The following is a 16,004-nucleotide window of genomic DNA, read 5'->3' as shown; positions in this document are numbered from 1 at the left end:
AGATTGCCCAACCTTTCTTCCAAGGAGTGGCTAGTGGGTTTGAACCGCCAGCCTTCTGGTTAGCAGTCAAGTGCTTTAGGCACTACGCTACCAGAGCTCCTATCTATATATATATCTATGAGGTCAAGTTGGATAACTGTGCTCTTTGGATCTTCTATATCTTTGTTGAGTTGCTTCCCAGTTCTGCCCTTCATCAAAAGTGGCATGTTAAAATCTCCTACTATTATTGTGGAATGGTCTATTTCTCTTGACAATATTGCTAGAATTTGTTTTGTGTATTTTGGAGCTCTATCATTGGGTGCATAAATTTTTTTTTTTTTTAATGGTTTTATGTCTTAGTGAATTGACTCTTTTAATCATTATGTAATGTTCTTCCTTTATATTTGTGGTGGATTCTGCCTTAAAGTCTATTTTAGCAGAGATTAATATTGCCACTCATGTTCTTTTTGGTTGCCATTTGCTTGATATATTTTTGTATCTTTATGTGTAAACTGGATCTCCAGTGGACAACATAATGGTATCTTTTTTTATAATGGTATCTGTTATGTCTTGACTGGTACATTTTAACCCAATTACCTTCAATGTGATTATCAGTAAGTGTGAAGTAACTGTTGTCATTTTTGTGTTTTTTTTTTTTTTTTCTTAAAGTGTTGACAGTTTCTTTGTTCCATTTACTTTTCTGTACTGAGTTCTTTTCTTTCGTGGATTTTCTTTTTATTCCCTTCGTCATTGTTGATGTTGTGTTTAATGATTCTTTATGGTTTTCTTTTTTATTTTTGTGAGTAGGTTTATTAAATTTTCTTGGTGGTTACCCTGGAATTTACTCCTGTCTTCCTAAGTTTAAAACAGTCTGTTACATCTTGATATCACCTTGACTTCTTTTCCATATGGGAGTTCTGTAACTATACTACTTATTTCCTGTTTTTATTTTGCAGTTGTCATTTACAACTACTCTGGTTTCCTGTTTTCAGTATTAAAGCTTTTATTTTTGAGAATTCTTTATGTTGGCTGGTATCTGGGTGATGTTGTCTTGTGTCTTAATCTCAAGTTGTCTGATTTTGTTTCTCTGTTTGAAGGGCTCCCTTTAATATTCCTTGTAAGGTTGACATAGTTTTTACATATTCCCTTAATTTCTGTTTATCTGGAAATATTCTAGTTTCACCATCATATCTGTGAGACAATTTTACTGGATATGTATTTCTTAATTGGTAATTTTTTTCTTTCAGGGTTTTATTTAATGTCATCCCATTGCCTTCTTGCAAACAAGATTTTGGCCAAGTAATCAGAATTTAGTATTATTGGTTTCCCAGTTAGAATGAGTTTAAAACAAAATGTAGAAAAAAAACTCAAAGAAAAAAAAAAAAAGACCAGATTTAATGGTCAGAAAGAACCCCCAAGACTACTGCCTTCAGAAAACCTTCTAACTTGAAACTGAAGACACTATTGTGTGCCACCCTTTAGCTACAAAAATAGACAGCAGTATAAAGCTAGCAAAATGAAGAATGTGCTCCTCACAACAATCAACTATTTAAGACCAAAAGGACAACATTTGTCCAAAATCAAAGATAAGAAGATTGGTAGGTATCGCAGTGGGGCTTCCAACAACAACAACAAAGATAGGAAGGGACAGGGAAACTGGACAATCCGGCAACTCAGGGAGGAAACAGGTAGAGTGCTGACACATTACTGGGATTGCAACCAATGTCAGGGAACAACTTGTATATGAACTACTGATTAGGAAAACTAATTTGCATATAAACTTTCACCTTAATCACAATAAAATGTTTGGGAGAAAAAACTGCTTGTTTATTTTGGTAAAGAATAAAGCATAGAAGACAGATTGTTTTCAAAACTCAATGCCATTGGCGTTACACTTATAAATGTATCAGGGTTGATCTAGTATGGGTCTTTTCAACATTACTGAATTTTAAGCAACTGGTTGGGATAGTAAAATTTTCTTCGTATATCTATCATGACATATTTTGAATTTCCTAGGATTTTCATTAATTTCAAATCAAATACTTAATTTTCCTGAGAAGTTAAGGGATATATATGTAAAGGAGAGAGTAGTACCATTTTCAGAAGAAGAAAAGGAGCAGTACTCCCACTCAGACCAACATCATGGCACAGAAGAGTGTTTTCTTCATCCACACTAGCTGATACGTTTGTTCTCCACAACAGATACTTTTTTTTTTTTTTTTGAGAGGACAGAATAAAAATACATGGGAGAAAGGATCTGAGGCACAATATTCCTATACGGGTTGAGATAATTTCTTCTAAATAATGCTTAGTATGAGGGGGGGGGTGAGGGCTTGGTAGGACATAAAAGACATCCAGGAGAGTTGCTTTACCACATTCTACTATTAAGCTGAGATAAATCAATATGCATGGCTTAATGAAATTTATATAATAGACATCTTCTCTAATTGCTTTGGGCCCATGCTATACCAGCTGTTAAATATTTTTACTGTCACTTAGAATATATAGTCTATGGATCTGGACTTGTGCCAGTTGGCCTAGATTACCTCCCTCAGAGGCTTCAAATTATGGTATGTTCCTTTTAAATTATGTGTGTGTGTGTGTGTGTGTGTGTGTGTGTGTGAGTTCCTTTTAAAGATATATAGATAGATATAGATACAGATATATGCTATATCTAGGCTTTATCTGCTGAAGTCACATAAAGAAACTATCTTTATAGCAAAGTTCTTTATTCCTTATTAACATTTGGGATACGCTTGCTGATTTCAGAGAAACCAACCAACTAGACACATACCATATTAGAAAATAGTAGGAAAGTAGAAGAAAACACTAGACTTGAGCTCAAATCCTAGTTCTTCTCTTCAATTTTATGATAATTAATGTTTCATAGTTTTAGCTTTATCATCTGTAAAACAGAAACCAGACTACTTGCCTCACAGAGCTGTTGTTAAGAATTAAATGTCTTAATATCTATAGTATATCAAACATATAATTGATCAAATTCATAAGTAATGACTTTGAATCTATTCATTATGAAAGATATGGTTTACATTTCTGAACTCACAATTTAAAAAGAAATAAATATTTTAGAAGGTAGAGGCATATGCACAATTAAAAGGTTGAAACGTAAACCCTACAGGAACTAATATCACCTAACCTAGAGAAAGAAACATCATAGCTGTTTATTTTGTCATTTTCTAAGATGGGGCAATCTACTTATGTAAAGATTTACCACCTCAGAAACCGGGGGGCGGACAGGGTTGCTATGAGTTGGAATCAACTTAATGGCAGTAAGATAACTGAATAAGGTAAACTAAGGTTAAGTGAAGGGCCAAAAATTACAGTGAAATAAGAATATCAAGTGTACATTATTAAAAATTAGAAATCAGATTTTATGAAATATATGTGAATAAATCACTTCTACAACAAGTAAATTCCATCAGTATGTAATTGTGACCTTATCTGAAGACTAACTAATCTTTTAAAAATATTCTAGATTGAGAATTCCAAAAACAAAACAAAACTCATTGCTGTCGACTCGGATCCAACACATAGCAAACCCTCCTTGGGTTTCTGAGGCGATATCTCTACAGAAGTTTATTGCCCAATCTTCCTTCCAAGGAGTGGCTGGTGGGTTTGAACTGCCAGCCTTCTGGTTAGCAGTCAAATGGCTTAGGTACTATACCACAGATTTCCCAGGAGATGTAGAAAAAAGTGGCAATAAGGAGAGTAAATGCCCTGATGTAGCTCTGCTACTGAGACTCCATAAGAGCCCTAGTGGCGTAACAGTCTCTCATTCAGCTGCTAACAGAAAGGTTGGCAGCTCAAACCCACACAGTGGCTCCGCAGGAGAAAGACCTGGCAATCTGTTCCTATAAAAAGTATAGCCTAGAAAACTCTATGGGGCAGTTCTACTCTGTCACATGGGTTTGCTATGAGTCAAAATCACTGCACCTAACAACAACTACTAAGATTCCACACAGCTTAAGAAAGCCACTTCAGAAATTGGAGCATCCACTTTCTCATTTGGAAAATTAGTAATTTGATTATCTCCGAGTTATAAAAAATAGATTCTAGTTTAATGTTGTTTATGGCTGACATATATGGCAAGAATACAGGAGTAAAACCATGGGAATACATCAATAATTACAATGATTACTTACAGTGAAGCAGAGAAGGTTAACTATTAAATATACAATAAATTACTACTTTGATATAATAAATTGTACATGAAGTAGTCTGATTTTTTTAAGCAGTCTGTCAAGGTGTTTACAACCAGGAATAGCCTAGCTATATAGGTGAGTAATACACTGAAGTACAATGAAGTAACAATTATATATTCTAATATATAATATCCAAAATACCAATATCACTCATGCTTACCTTTTGAAAGTTATTTTTAGAAACAGCACAGGTATCTTTGACATATGTTTTGCTCATGAAAATAAAAATATTTGCATTCTCAAATTAATGGTGAGAAAAAATGTAAAAATGTAGTAGGTTTATAAAGGAATTAATTACAATTCATTCCTGATATACCAACTAAGTTCTGCGGATAAAGAATATATGGTTTTTATTCACCTACTCATAAACTACTTGAAACTTCACTTAAAAATGAACTCATCAAATAGAAGCATTTTATAAAATATTACCAGAAACTTAATGATGGAGGCCTGCCTACTTCCTGGAAAGAATTGAAATGACATACAATAAAATATGCATAAACAGTATATGCTTAAGGCCATCTTAGAAAGGTAATAAGTTGATTTTATTTGCATATGACCTAAATTTGAAATTTGATTTCCAATCCCATATTCCAACACCTAAACATAAATAGATATAGATATAGATATAGATATATAGACATAGATATAAAGGTTTCACTTAAAGTTATCAGAACTAAAAACTAAGTATTTTCCATAAGAGTATTAAGATTTTTCAAGATTATTTAATTTTTAACTTCTGGACCCTGAATGTTACTTTCTGAGAAAAAAAATGATTAATGCCCCTTTGCATCTTCTCCCCCAAACAAAAGAAAATTAAAAGCTTTGTACAGAAGAAAACCTTCCCCCAAAACATCTGCTTTACAATAACAAATTCGGTTATAGGTAGAACCCCAATGAATGTGGAATAAATGAATAAAGAAACTATACAAAGTACTTACATGTTGGAAAAAGTAATCAATGCTAACATATTTTAATCTCATTAAAGGCAAATTATGGTAATTATTCTCAAAAAAGTTCTAATAAAGAGTCAATAAATAACCAACCTTCGAAATATACATAAATTCCTTTTGTACACTACAGAGTAACTTATTATCTTAGTTAGAAAAAGTAAACACCTGAGGCAAAGACAATTTAAGTCTATTCTTTTCTAATATTATATGATCAATAAAATACACTGGCGTCGAGTCAGATTCAACTCATAGTGATGCCTCCTTGGGTTTTTGGGCAGTATTACTAAGAAGTAGGTTGCCCAACCTTCCTTCCAAGGAGTGGCTCTTTAGATTGATCATATCAATAGCTGATTCATTAAATTGAATGATTAACAGTATTTAGTATTTACTCTTAAAATTAGTATATTTACTTAATTTTGCAATTTAATTATCAAACTGAGTCTACTAAACTGATTGCTTCAACTATGAGTACAAATAAAAATGCCAATATGACTTGGACAAAGTATAAAATGAAACATCTGTGTTACTGTTGTCACTGATACTCATTCATAAGTATCCAAAGCCTTAGGATATTTCTAGAAATGCAAAGAGAAAATATACAACTTGTAATGCTAAACTGCATTACACTTTTATTGGATAACATTCTTTTTAAAAAAAGGGTAACATTTAGTTTCCTATGATTGTCATTCACAGTCCAATTACATTTCAGTATTGTATTAGTATCACTTCACTATGTATTAGGATTGTATAGTATGCATTAGTATCATTTCAATATTCTATCAGTATCATGTAATTAGTATTGTATTAGTATAGTCCATTAGCCAATGTGAGAAACATATTAGAGAAAAGAATTTAATAAATATTCAAAATCACTATTATTAAACTTAAGTGAAAAGAATACATCGAGAAAATTACCTGGCAAGCAATCTGTACGAGGTAGACCAGCTCTTTAGATTCACAGCCATTTTTTGTTATTTCATTCTGTTCTTCTGAAAGTGAAAGCTGTATCATAAAAGAAGAAACGGCAGAAGAGAGAAAGAGAAAGTCTTGGTCAATGAACAAGAATAAACTAAGCATTAAATAATATTTCAAACAGACTGTCCTATCAACTTTATTATATAAGATATGTCTTACATTAGAACTCTACTGCTTAAGGCATACAGATGAAGAAGTCAGATTTCAAAAAACTACATTTCTAAAGAACTGTCTTTATAACATATTTAAAATTTAAATCAGCACAAATACACAGCAGCAATAAATAAAACACATTTATTCAAGAACAGGTGTTCATTTCCTTAATTTACATATGTGAAAGGAAGGCTTTACATGGGCACTGAGAGACAGTGGAACACAGTGGTCAGAGCTCAGACACTATTACAGAGATTGCAAATTGGATGCACAGAGGCCATAATTATCAAGCAGAAATGGTACATTTCAGGATTATGAGTATACACAGTGAATTTTATGATTTTACTTTTATTAGAGCCAACAGACAACACTTATAGGTCAAATGATTTCATGTAAGACTATAGATTTCTTTACTTAAAAATTGGAAAATCTGGAATATTGGGCCCAAATTAAAACTGATTTGTTACCTTCAAAAGAGGCATGTGCTTTCCACAAGGTTGCCACAGACATTGCTTATTCTTTTTTCACCAATATCAAGGCTGAGTGTTAATTGGTAATTTACCATGCTGACTGCTTTGTTGTTTTTCTTACACTTTATTGGCTTCACTCATTTATAGTACAAACATGCTCCAGACACAGGCAACCTTAAATTCCAAAGAGTCATCAACTGTGCAACCTTGAGCTACATATTTAATCTATCATGAGAAAAATGGGATGATAATAATAATAATGCTTATTCTCAGGTTGGTGAGCATTGACTGAGGTGATGAATGTACTTAATCAGGTCCCTGGCACTTTAAATGAATGTTATGTACCATTATACCTAATATTATAAAATATGTTAGAATGAAGATATATTCTCAATTTATGAAAGCAGTATCAGCAGAAATCTTTCCTCAAAGGTTTTTTTTTTTTAAAAAAACCTTCTGTTAATAAGTACAATAAGTTCATAAAATAATAATCATTCCCATCCTAACAACCAATACCAGGCAAGTTAACTACACAATCATTAGGGTTTTTTTTTCCCTTAAATTTTATTTGTTTTGTTGTTGTTGAGAATATGCAAAGCAAAACATACACCAATCCAATCATATATACATGTACAATTTAGCCACATTATTTATTCTCACTCTCCTTTTCTGAATTGTTCCTCCCTAAATAACATAAACTTACTGCCTCCTAGGTGTCTATCTGGGAGCTCTGGTAGCATAGTGCCTAAGGCACTTAACTGCTAACCAGAAAGCTAGTGGTTCAAACCCACTAGCCACTCCTCCAAAGGAAGATGGGGCAACCTACTTCCGTAGTGATACTGCCTCGGAAACCCAAGGGGGGCTCACTATGAGTTGGGTCCAACTCGATGGCACATAACAACAACAGGTGTCTATCTGATCTCTCAAGTTGCTATTACCAATTTGACCCCACACAGATAGTTTTTAAAAGAATATAATGTTCAAGGTAGACTTTTTTCACTGTTGTTGTTATTGTTAGGTGCCGTTGAGTCATTTCTCACTCATAGTGACCCTACGCACAGCAGAACGAAACACCGCCTGATCCCGTGCCAGCTCCATGATTCCAGCTATACTTGAGCCCATTGTCGCAGCCACCATGTCAATCCATCTTGTTGAAGGCCTTCCCCTGTTTCGGCGACCCTCCACCTTACCAAGCATGACATCCTTCTCCAGGGAAAGGTCCCTTCTGACAATTTGACCAAAATAGGTGAGACAAAGTCTGGCCATTCTCACTTCTAAGGAGCATTTTGGCTGCACTTCCTTCAGGACAGATCTGTTAGTTCTTTTAGCAGTCCATGGAACTTTCAGCATTTTTCACCAGCACCACAACTCAAAAGCATAAACTCTTCTTTGGTCTTCCTTATTCATTGTCCAGCTCTCACATGCATACAAGGCGACTGAAAATATCATGGCTTGTGTTAGGCACACCTTAGTCCTCAAGAAGACATCCTTGCTCCTCAGCACTTGAAAACTTTCCTTCGCAGCCGACCTGCCCTGTGCTACATGTCGTCTAACGTCTTGACTGCTGCTCCCATTGGCATCGATTGTAGAACCAAGCAACGTGAATTCTTTGATAACCTCAAACTTTTCTCCATTCATCATGATGCTGCTTATTGGTCCAGTTGTGAGGATTATTGTTTTCTTTATATTGAGACGTAATCCATACTGCAGACTGTATTCTTCAATCTTCATCAGTAAGTGCCTCAAGTCATCCTCACTTTCAGCAAGCAAAGTTGTATGATCAGTGTATCTCAGGTTCTTAATGATTCTTCCTCCAATCCTGATGCCATGTTTTTTTCATATACTCCAGCTTCTTGGATTATTTGCACAACATATAGATTGAATAAGTATGGGGAAAGGACACTTTCCTGATGCACTCCCTTCTTGATTTTAAACCATGTAATTTCCCCTTGTTCTGTTCGAATGACAGCTTCCTGATCAATGTACAGGTTCCTCATGAGTACAATCAAGTGTTCGGGAATTCCCATTCTTCTCAATGTTATTAATAATTTGTCATGATCTACACAATCAAATGCCTTTGCATAGTCAGTAAAACACAAGTAAATATCTTTCTGGTATTCTTTGCCTTGAGCCAAGAACCATCTGACAGCAGCTATGATATCCCTTGTTGCATGTCCTCTTCTGAGTCCAGCCTGCACCTCTCAAAGTTCTCTGTCAATATACTGCTGCAACCATTTTTTAATTACCTTCAGTAAGATCTTACTTGCGTGAGATATTAATGGTATTGTTCTATAACTTCCACATTCTGTGGGATCACCTTTCTTTGGAATGGCTACAAATATGGATCTCTTCCAGTCAGTTGGCCAGGTAGCTGTCTTTCAAATCTCTTGGCATAACCAAGTGAGGGCCTCCAATGAGGCAATCGTTTGTTGAAATATCTCAATGGGTATTCAGTCAATTCCCAGAGGCCTGTTCTTCACCAATTCCTTCATTGCAGCTTGGACTTCCTCCTTCAGTACCACTGGTTCTAGGTCATATGCCACCTCCTAAAATGGATGAAGATAGACCAGTTCTTTTTGGTACAGTGAGTGTGTGTATTCCTGCCCTCTTCTTTTGATGTTTCCTGCATCATTCAGTATTTTGCCCATAGAATCTCTCATTATTGCAACTTAAGGCTTAATTTTTTTTCTTCAGTTCTTTCAGCTTGAGAAACGCCGAGCGTGTTCTTCCCTTTTGGTTTTCTAACTCTAGGTCTTTGCACATTTTATTATAGTAATTGGCTTTGTCTGTTCGAGTTGCTCTTTGAAATCTTCTGCTCAGATCTTTTATCTTGTCATTTCTTCCATTGGCCTTAGCTACTCTCCACTCCAGGGCAAGTTTCAGAGTCTCTTCTGTCATCCATTTTGGCCTTCTCTTCTTCTCTCATCTTTTTAGTGATCTCTTGCTTTCTTCATGGATAACGTTCTTGATATCCTTCCACAATTCTGGTTTTTGGTCACTGGTGTTCAATGCATCAAATCTATTATTTAAATAATCTCTAAATTCAGGAGGGATATATTCAAGATCATACTTTGGCTCTCTTAGACTTGTTTTAATTGTCTTTAACTTCCAGTTGAACTTGCATACAACCAGTTAATGGTCTGTTCCACTATCAGCTCCTGACCTGGTTTGGGCTGAAGATATTGAGCTTTTCCACTGCCTCTTGCCACAGATATAGTCAAACTGATTCCTGTGTGTTCCATCTGGTGAAGTCCATGTGTACAGTGGCCTTTTGTGTTGTTGAAAAAAGGTGTTTGCAATGAATAAGTCGTTGGTCTTGCAAAATTCTACCATGCAAGTTCCAGCATTATTTCTGTCACCAAGGCCAAATTTTCCAACTACTGGTGATTCTTCTTTGTTTCTAACTTTTGCATTCCAGTCACCAGTGATAATTAACACATCCTCATTGCATCTTCGGTCAATTTTAGACTGCAGAAGTTGATAAAAATCTTCAATTTCCTTATCTTTGGCTTTGTTAGTTAGTGCATAAATTTGAATAATAGTTGTATTAACAGGTCTTCCTTGTAGGTGTATGGATATTATCCTATCACTGACAGCATTGTACTTCAGGACAGTTCTTGAAACATCCTTTGTGATGATGAATGCCATGCCATTCCTCTTCAAACTGTCATTCCTGGTATAGTAGATCATATGGTTGTCTGATTCAAAGTGGCCAAAACCAGTCCATTTCAGCTCACTAATGCCGAGGATATCAATCTTTATGCATTCCATTTCATTTTTGACAACTTCCAATTTTCCTAGATTCATACTTTGTACATTCCATGTTCCGATGATTAATGGATGTCTGCAGCTGTTTCTCCTCAATTTTAGTAGTGCCACATCAGCAAATGGAGGTCTTGAAAGCTTTACCTTATCCATGAGTAAGGCTAGGTTTACTCTGATGATGCAGCTCTTTCCCAGTCCTATTTTGAGAGCCTTCTAACTTATCTGGACTATTCATAAAGTTGTGCAGTAATGTATCAAACAGTGTTTCGTTATTCATAAGGTTTTCCCTAGCCAATTCTTTGAGAAGTGGACGGCCTTTTCCTTCTTCTTAGTCTGTCTCAGTCTGTAAGCTGGGCTGATACCTGTGTACCATGTGCACCCCACTGGGTTTGAAACACCAGTGGCTCAGGTAAGCTAAATTACTGCTTGGTTTTAAGAAAATTCCAGGAGTTATTTTTGGTTTAAAGTTTAAAGATTATCTCAGGGCTATAGTGTCAGGGGTTCAGCCACCCTCCATGGCTCCAGAAAGTCTAATGTCCATGAAATCTTGAAATTTTGTTCTGTGTTTTCCCCCTTTTGATCAAGATTCTTCTATGGAATCTTTCATCAAAATGTTCAGTCATGGTAGCCAGGCACCATCCAGTTTTTCTGGTCTCATAGTAAAGGAGGCAGTTGTTCATAGAGGCAATTAGCTACACATTCTACACCTGCCTTGGACTCCTGACACTCCCTCTTCCTCTGTTGCTCCAAATGAATAGAGACCAATTTCTGCACCTTAGGCAGCCAACTACAAACTTTTAAGACTCCAGGCACTATGCAACAAACTAGGAGGTAGAACAGAAGCACTAAACACGTTATTAGGCCAATTTACTAGGATATCCCACAAAACCATGACCCTAAACCTCCAAACCAAGAAAACAAATCCCATGAAACAACCTCAGCAGCTACTCTATTTTTTTTTCTATAGTTGCTGTAAATTGATTTATCACTCAACTTTTGCCAATTCAACTTTTTACAGGTATACAACTTACTGACAGTAATTTCAATAATCAGCTATGCAACCCCACCTATAGTCAATGCGATTTATCTTTCACCATTACCCCATTTCCTTCTACCTCTTAACCCTAGAAATCACTAATAAACTTTGGTACCTATACATTTGCCCACTCTTGTTTCGTTATACAAGTAGGGCCATACAATATTTGTCCTTTTGTGACTGACTTATTTCACTGAGAATGATGTCTTCCACCTCCACCCATACTGTAGAGTATGTATCAAGACTTCATTTCTCACGGAGTTCTGATAAGATGGCAGAATAGGCAGACAAACTACACAGACCTTCCTCAACAAAGAAAAGAGAATCAATAGATACAGGTAGAGAAGATAATCCTGGAGCTCTGATCTTTGCAAGGAAGAATACAGAAGTGGACTAAACTCCAACTAGTAGAAGAACCAGCATGAAAATAGTGAATAAGAAGACAAACGGAGCTGCGGACCATGAGCAATCCTGACAACATGGACAGTTTGGATTATTTTCAAATGGTATTAGGAAATAAGAATTGAACTAAAAATCGGCCCTGCTCACTAAGGACTGGAAGAAGTACTACATTAGTGGCTGATGGCTGAAAAGAGAAACAGTAAAGAAGCAGAAAAACTGTGCTGTGGACCAATGCTATTTGGAGGGTGTAGACGTTTTTATTGTTTACAAGCAGTTCAACCATTTTGGATATTTAAAGCGACAGCATTCTCTCAGATTCCAGGAACCTAAGAATATGCTCCACTTGACAAGGACAGCACGGACATACTAGAGGCTAAGGACTGGAAAGGTGAGATATTCCCCTTTTTACTTTTATACCCCACATGCACGTAGTGAAGGGAGGTGGGCCATTCCTCACCCCCACCTGCCGTCTGGGCCAGCAGTAATTCCATCTCAATCTGGGTGTTCTGATGGAGACTGGGTTCCCTGCATACACCCCCCCATTTTTGTTTTGTTTCTTTTTATTTGTTGTTTGTTTGATTTAAAATTATTCTTTTCTTTTTCTTCTGCCTTTTTATATTCATTCATTCATCTTCCTTTCCCAGATTCTAGTTTGCAGCTTTTTCTCTCTTCCCTTTTCCTGCTTCCCCTTTTTTTCTTTCTTATGGTTCTCCCCATTCCTTTTTTTTCTTTTTCATTTTTCCCATTTTTTCTTTCATTACTCTTACTCTACCTCTTTTCCCTTATTGCTCCCTACCCAGATCTTGTAGGGTTTTATTCTCTTTTTCTATTCATATTTCTTTAGTCCTTTTATTTATTTAAATGTTTTATTTTATTTATTGCCTTTCCTCTTTTTATTTTTTCTTTTTGTGCTTTCATTTTCTTTTAGGTGATCATTTCTATGTATTTATGTGGTATGCCCTCTTGCTTTTACTTTTATGGTGGGTTTTTTTTTTTTTTTTCTTTTTTGAGGGGGAGATTTGTATTTAAATTTTGGTATAGAAATCTGTCAGAAGTTCTATTGAACATTCAAATAAATTACATTTAAATTCACCCTTACTATATTTTATAATCTCACACAATCAGAAAAACATTACACATGTATAATTTTCTAATAGGGAGTACAATCATAAACTGACCAACTATGTTAGATACACTTTAGAAAACATGTATACTTTACATGTATTATCTCATTTAGTTCTCAAAGCAAAACATAACTAAGTAACTATATTTCCAATTTTTCAATTGAAAAAGTAGAAGACCAAGTAATCTAAATTACTTATCCAAAGTCACCCAGTTTATATGTAGTGATATCGGGATTCAAGCAGTTTAATTACAAAGACCATGTCTTTCTTTTGTTGTTTCTGCTATTTCTAGGTGCCATAGTCAGTTCCAAACCACAGTGACCCTGTGTACCACAGAATGAAATACTGCCCATTTCTCACAATCATTGCTATGTTTTAGCCCATTGTAGCAGCCACAGGATCTAACCATCTTGTTGAGGGTCTTCCTCTTTTTCACTGATTCTCTGTTTTTTACCAAGCTTGTCCTTCTTCAGCAGCTGGTCCCTCCTGATGACATGTCCAAAGTACATGAAATGAAGTCTTGCCATGCTCACTTCTAATGAGCACTCTGGCTGTACTTCATCAAAGACAGATTTGTTTGTTCTTCTAGAAATCCATGGTATATTTAATCTTCTCTCCACCACCATAATTCAAATGCATAAATTCTCTACAGTCTTTCTCATTCATTGTCCAGCTTTCACATGTATATAAGGTGATTGAAAATATCATGGTTTGAGTGATGTGCATCTTTGCTTTTTAATACTTTAAAGAGGTCTTTGGCAGAAAATTTACCCAATGCAATTTGTGGTTTGATTTTTTTTTTAAATGGATTTTATTGAAATATAATTTATGTACTGTGAAATATACAAAACTAAAGTGAGATGGGTCAATGTATTTTTTTTCCCCTGCTATGTTCTCTCCCCTCCCCTCCCAACCCTGGTAACCAGCAAAGAAAGTTTTTTCCATATATCCTTGAGCTTTTTACAATAATGACTAATACTATATTTGTCCATCTATGATGGACTTCTTTCACTCAGCATAATGTCCTCCGAGTTCATCCATGTTATGTGGTGTTTTGTAAATTCCACATTATTCTTTAGGGTTGTATAGTATTCCATTGTGTGTATGTACCACAGTTTGGTTATCTACTCTTCTGTTGATGGGCACATAGGTTGTTTCCATCTTTTTGCTACTATAAATAGTGCTGCAATGAACATGGATGTGCGTATATCTGTTCTTTTCCTGGCTCTCACTTCTTAAGGATATATAACTAGTAATGAGATTGCTAGTCCAAATGGTATTTCTAAGTCCAGATTTTTAAGGAAATGACATACTGTTTTCCACAATGGTTGTATCATTTTACAGTCCCACCAGCAGTGTATGAGAGTTCCAATTTCTCCAAATCCTTGCCAGCATTTGTTATTTTGTCCTGTTGAACTTCGCCAACTTTAATGCTGGGGTGACATGGTATCTCATTGTTGTTCTGATCTGCATCTCTCTGATGGCTAATGATCATGAGCATTTCTTCATGTATTTCCTGGCTACCTGAATATTCTCTTTGGTAAAGTATCTATTCATGGTCTTCTGCCCATATTTTAATTGGATTGTTAATTTTTTTGTTGTTAAGGTGATGGAGTTTTCTATAACTTCTAGAGATAAGGCCCTTGTCAGAGATGTAATTATCGACAAGTATGAATTTGTTACTGTCATTTTGTTACTTGCTTTTTCATGGTGTTGATTTCTTTGTTCCATATAATTTTCTGTGCTGAGCTTGCTTTGTTTATGAATCGTGTTATTACTTCCTTCATTGCTATTGTCTTAGTATTTGCTAAATATTTGTGCTGGTCCTTTTTTTTATTTTGATGTTAAAGTTCATCACTTTTCTTTGTGGTTACCCTATGATTTATAGTTTCTTCCCAAGTTTAGAACAGTCTGTTCTATCTTGTAGTTGTCTTGGCCTCCCTGCCATTTAGAAGTACTGTAACTGCACAGTTTTTTCCCTCTTTTTGGTTTGTAGTTATCTTCATTTCCCAAATGATGTCTCTGGTTCCTTGTTTACAATCTTGTAGGCTTATTTACTTTGGATTTTTCCATAGCTGAGTTGGTTTCTGGGTTATATTATCATGTGTATTAACAGTCAGCTGTTGTCTGCTGTTGTTGGTTCTCTGTCCAAATATGTTCTCTGTCCAAATACATGTAAACATTTGAAATGACTGAGTCCTCAGTCACTTTAATATCCAAAATGGCCACCACTTGTAAACATTCAAAATGGCTGTGCCCTTCGTCACTTTAAATATCCAAAATGGTGACCACGGGTAAACAATCAAAATGGCTGCGCCCTCTGGACAGTCAGGTTGTCTCCTTACTTGCTGTTTCCCTTCCTAGTTATAGGCCACCAGCACAGTCGTCCCTGTGGCCCTTGAAAACCAGGGCTGATCTTCAGGACAATTCTCAGGTCCCAACAACACTGGGAAATATTGAGGCTGTCAGTCCTGTCAGAATAGCTGACACAGTCCACTTCTCCGACCGTCTCCGTACTCACTGTTTTTGTTCACGTTTATCCACTAGCTGGTGCCTAATCCACTCCTGTACCTTCCATTCAAAGCTCAGGGCTGCAGGATTATCTTCTGTATCTCTGTCAATTGATTTCTCTTTTTTTGTTGAAGATGGTCTGTGGAGCTTGTCTGTCTATTCTACCATCTTACAGGAAGTCTCCTTATGGTGGTTTTCTGACTCTTGTTTTTTTCTAACTGAGTGCGAGACAGTAAGCACGCCCATATGACTGAACCATATCCATACTTCCCACAGGTCCAACTACCGAGTGAGGGCAAATGCTTGCTTCTGCACCGACTGGGGAACGATACACAACAACCAATACAAATCTGACTTACCCTTAACTGCTCTTCACAAACAGTTAACAGAGATCTGTGCAGCCACTCATTCTC

At 35.9% G+C, this 16,004-nt stretch overlaps 1 protein-coding gene across 1 annotated transcript in view; it reads right to left on the bottom strand.

Annotated features, from left to right (window-relative positions):
• Positions 1–16,004, bottom strand: part of ARHGAP32 (Rho GTPase activating protein 32) — a 511,643-nt gene that overhangs the window by 263,878 nt on the left and 231,761 nt on the right. The window contains exon 6 of the mRNA XM_042783085.1: positions 6,071–6,157. Within this exon, the coding sequence (XP_042639019.1) occupies positions 6,071–6,157 (87 nt within the window). The remainder of the gene's footprint in view (positions 1–6,070; positions 6,158–16,004) is intronic.

The sequence above is a fragment of the Orycteropus afer genome, unplaced genomic scaffold, assembly GCF_000298275.1.
Source record: "Orycteropus afer afer isolate SDZICR_OR568_19922 unplaced genomic scaffold, OryAfe1.0 scaffold00649, whole genome shotgun sequence".
Lineage (NCBI taxonomy): Eukaryota > Metazoa > Chordata > Mammalia > Tubulidentata > Orycteropodidae > Orycteropus > Orycteropus afer.
The sequence above is the reverse complement of the archived record's forward strand: the minus strand, read 5'-3'. Positions and strand labels throughout refer to the sequence as shown.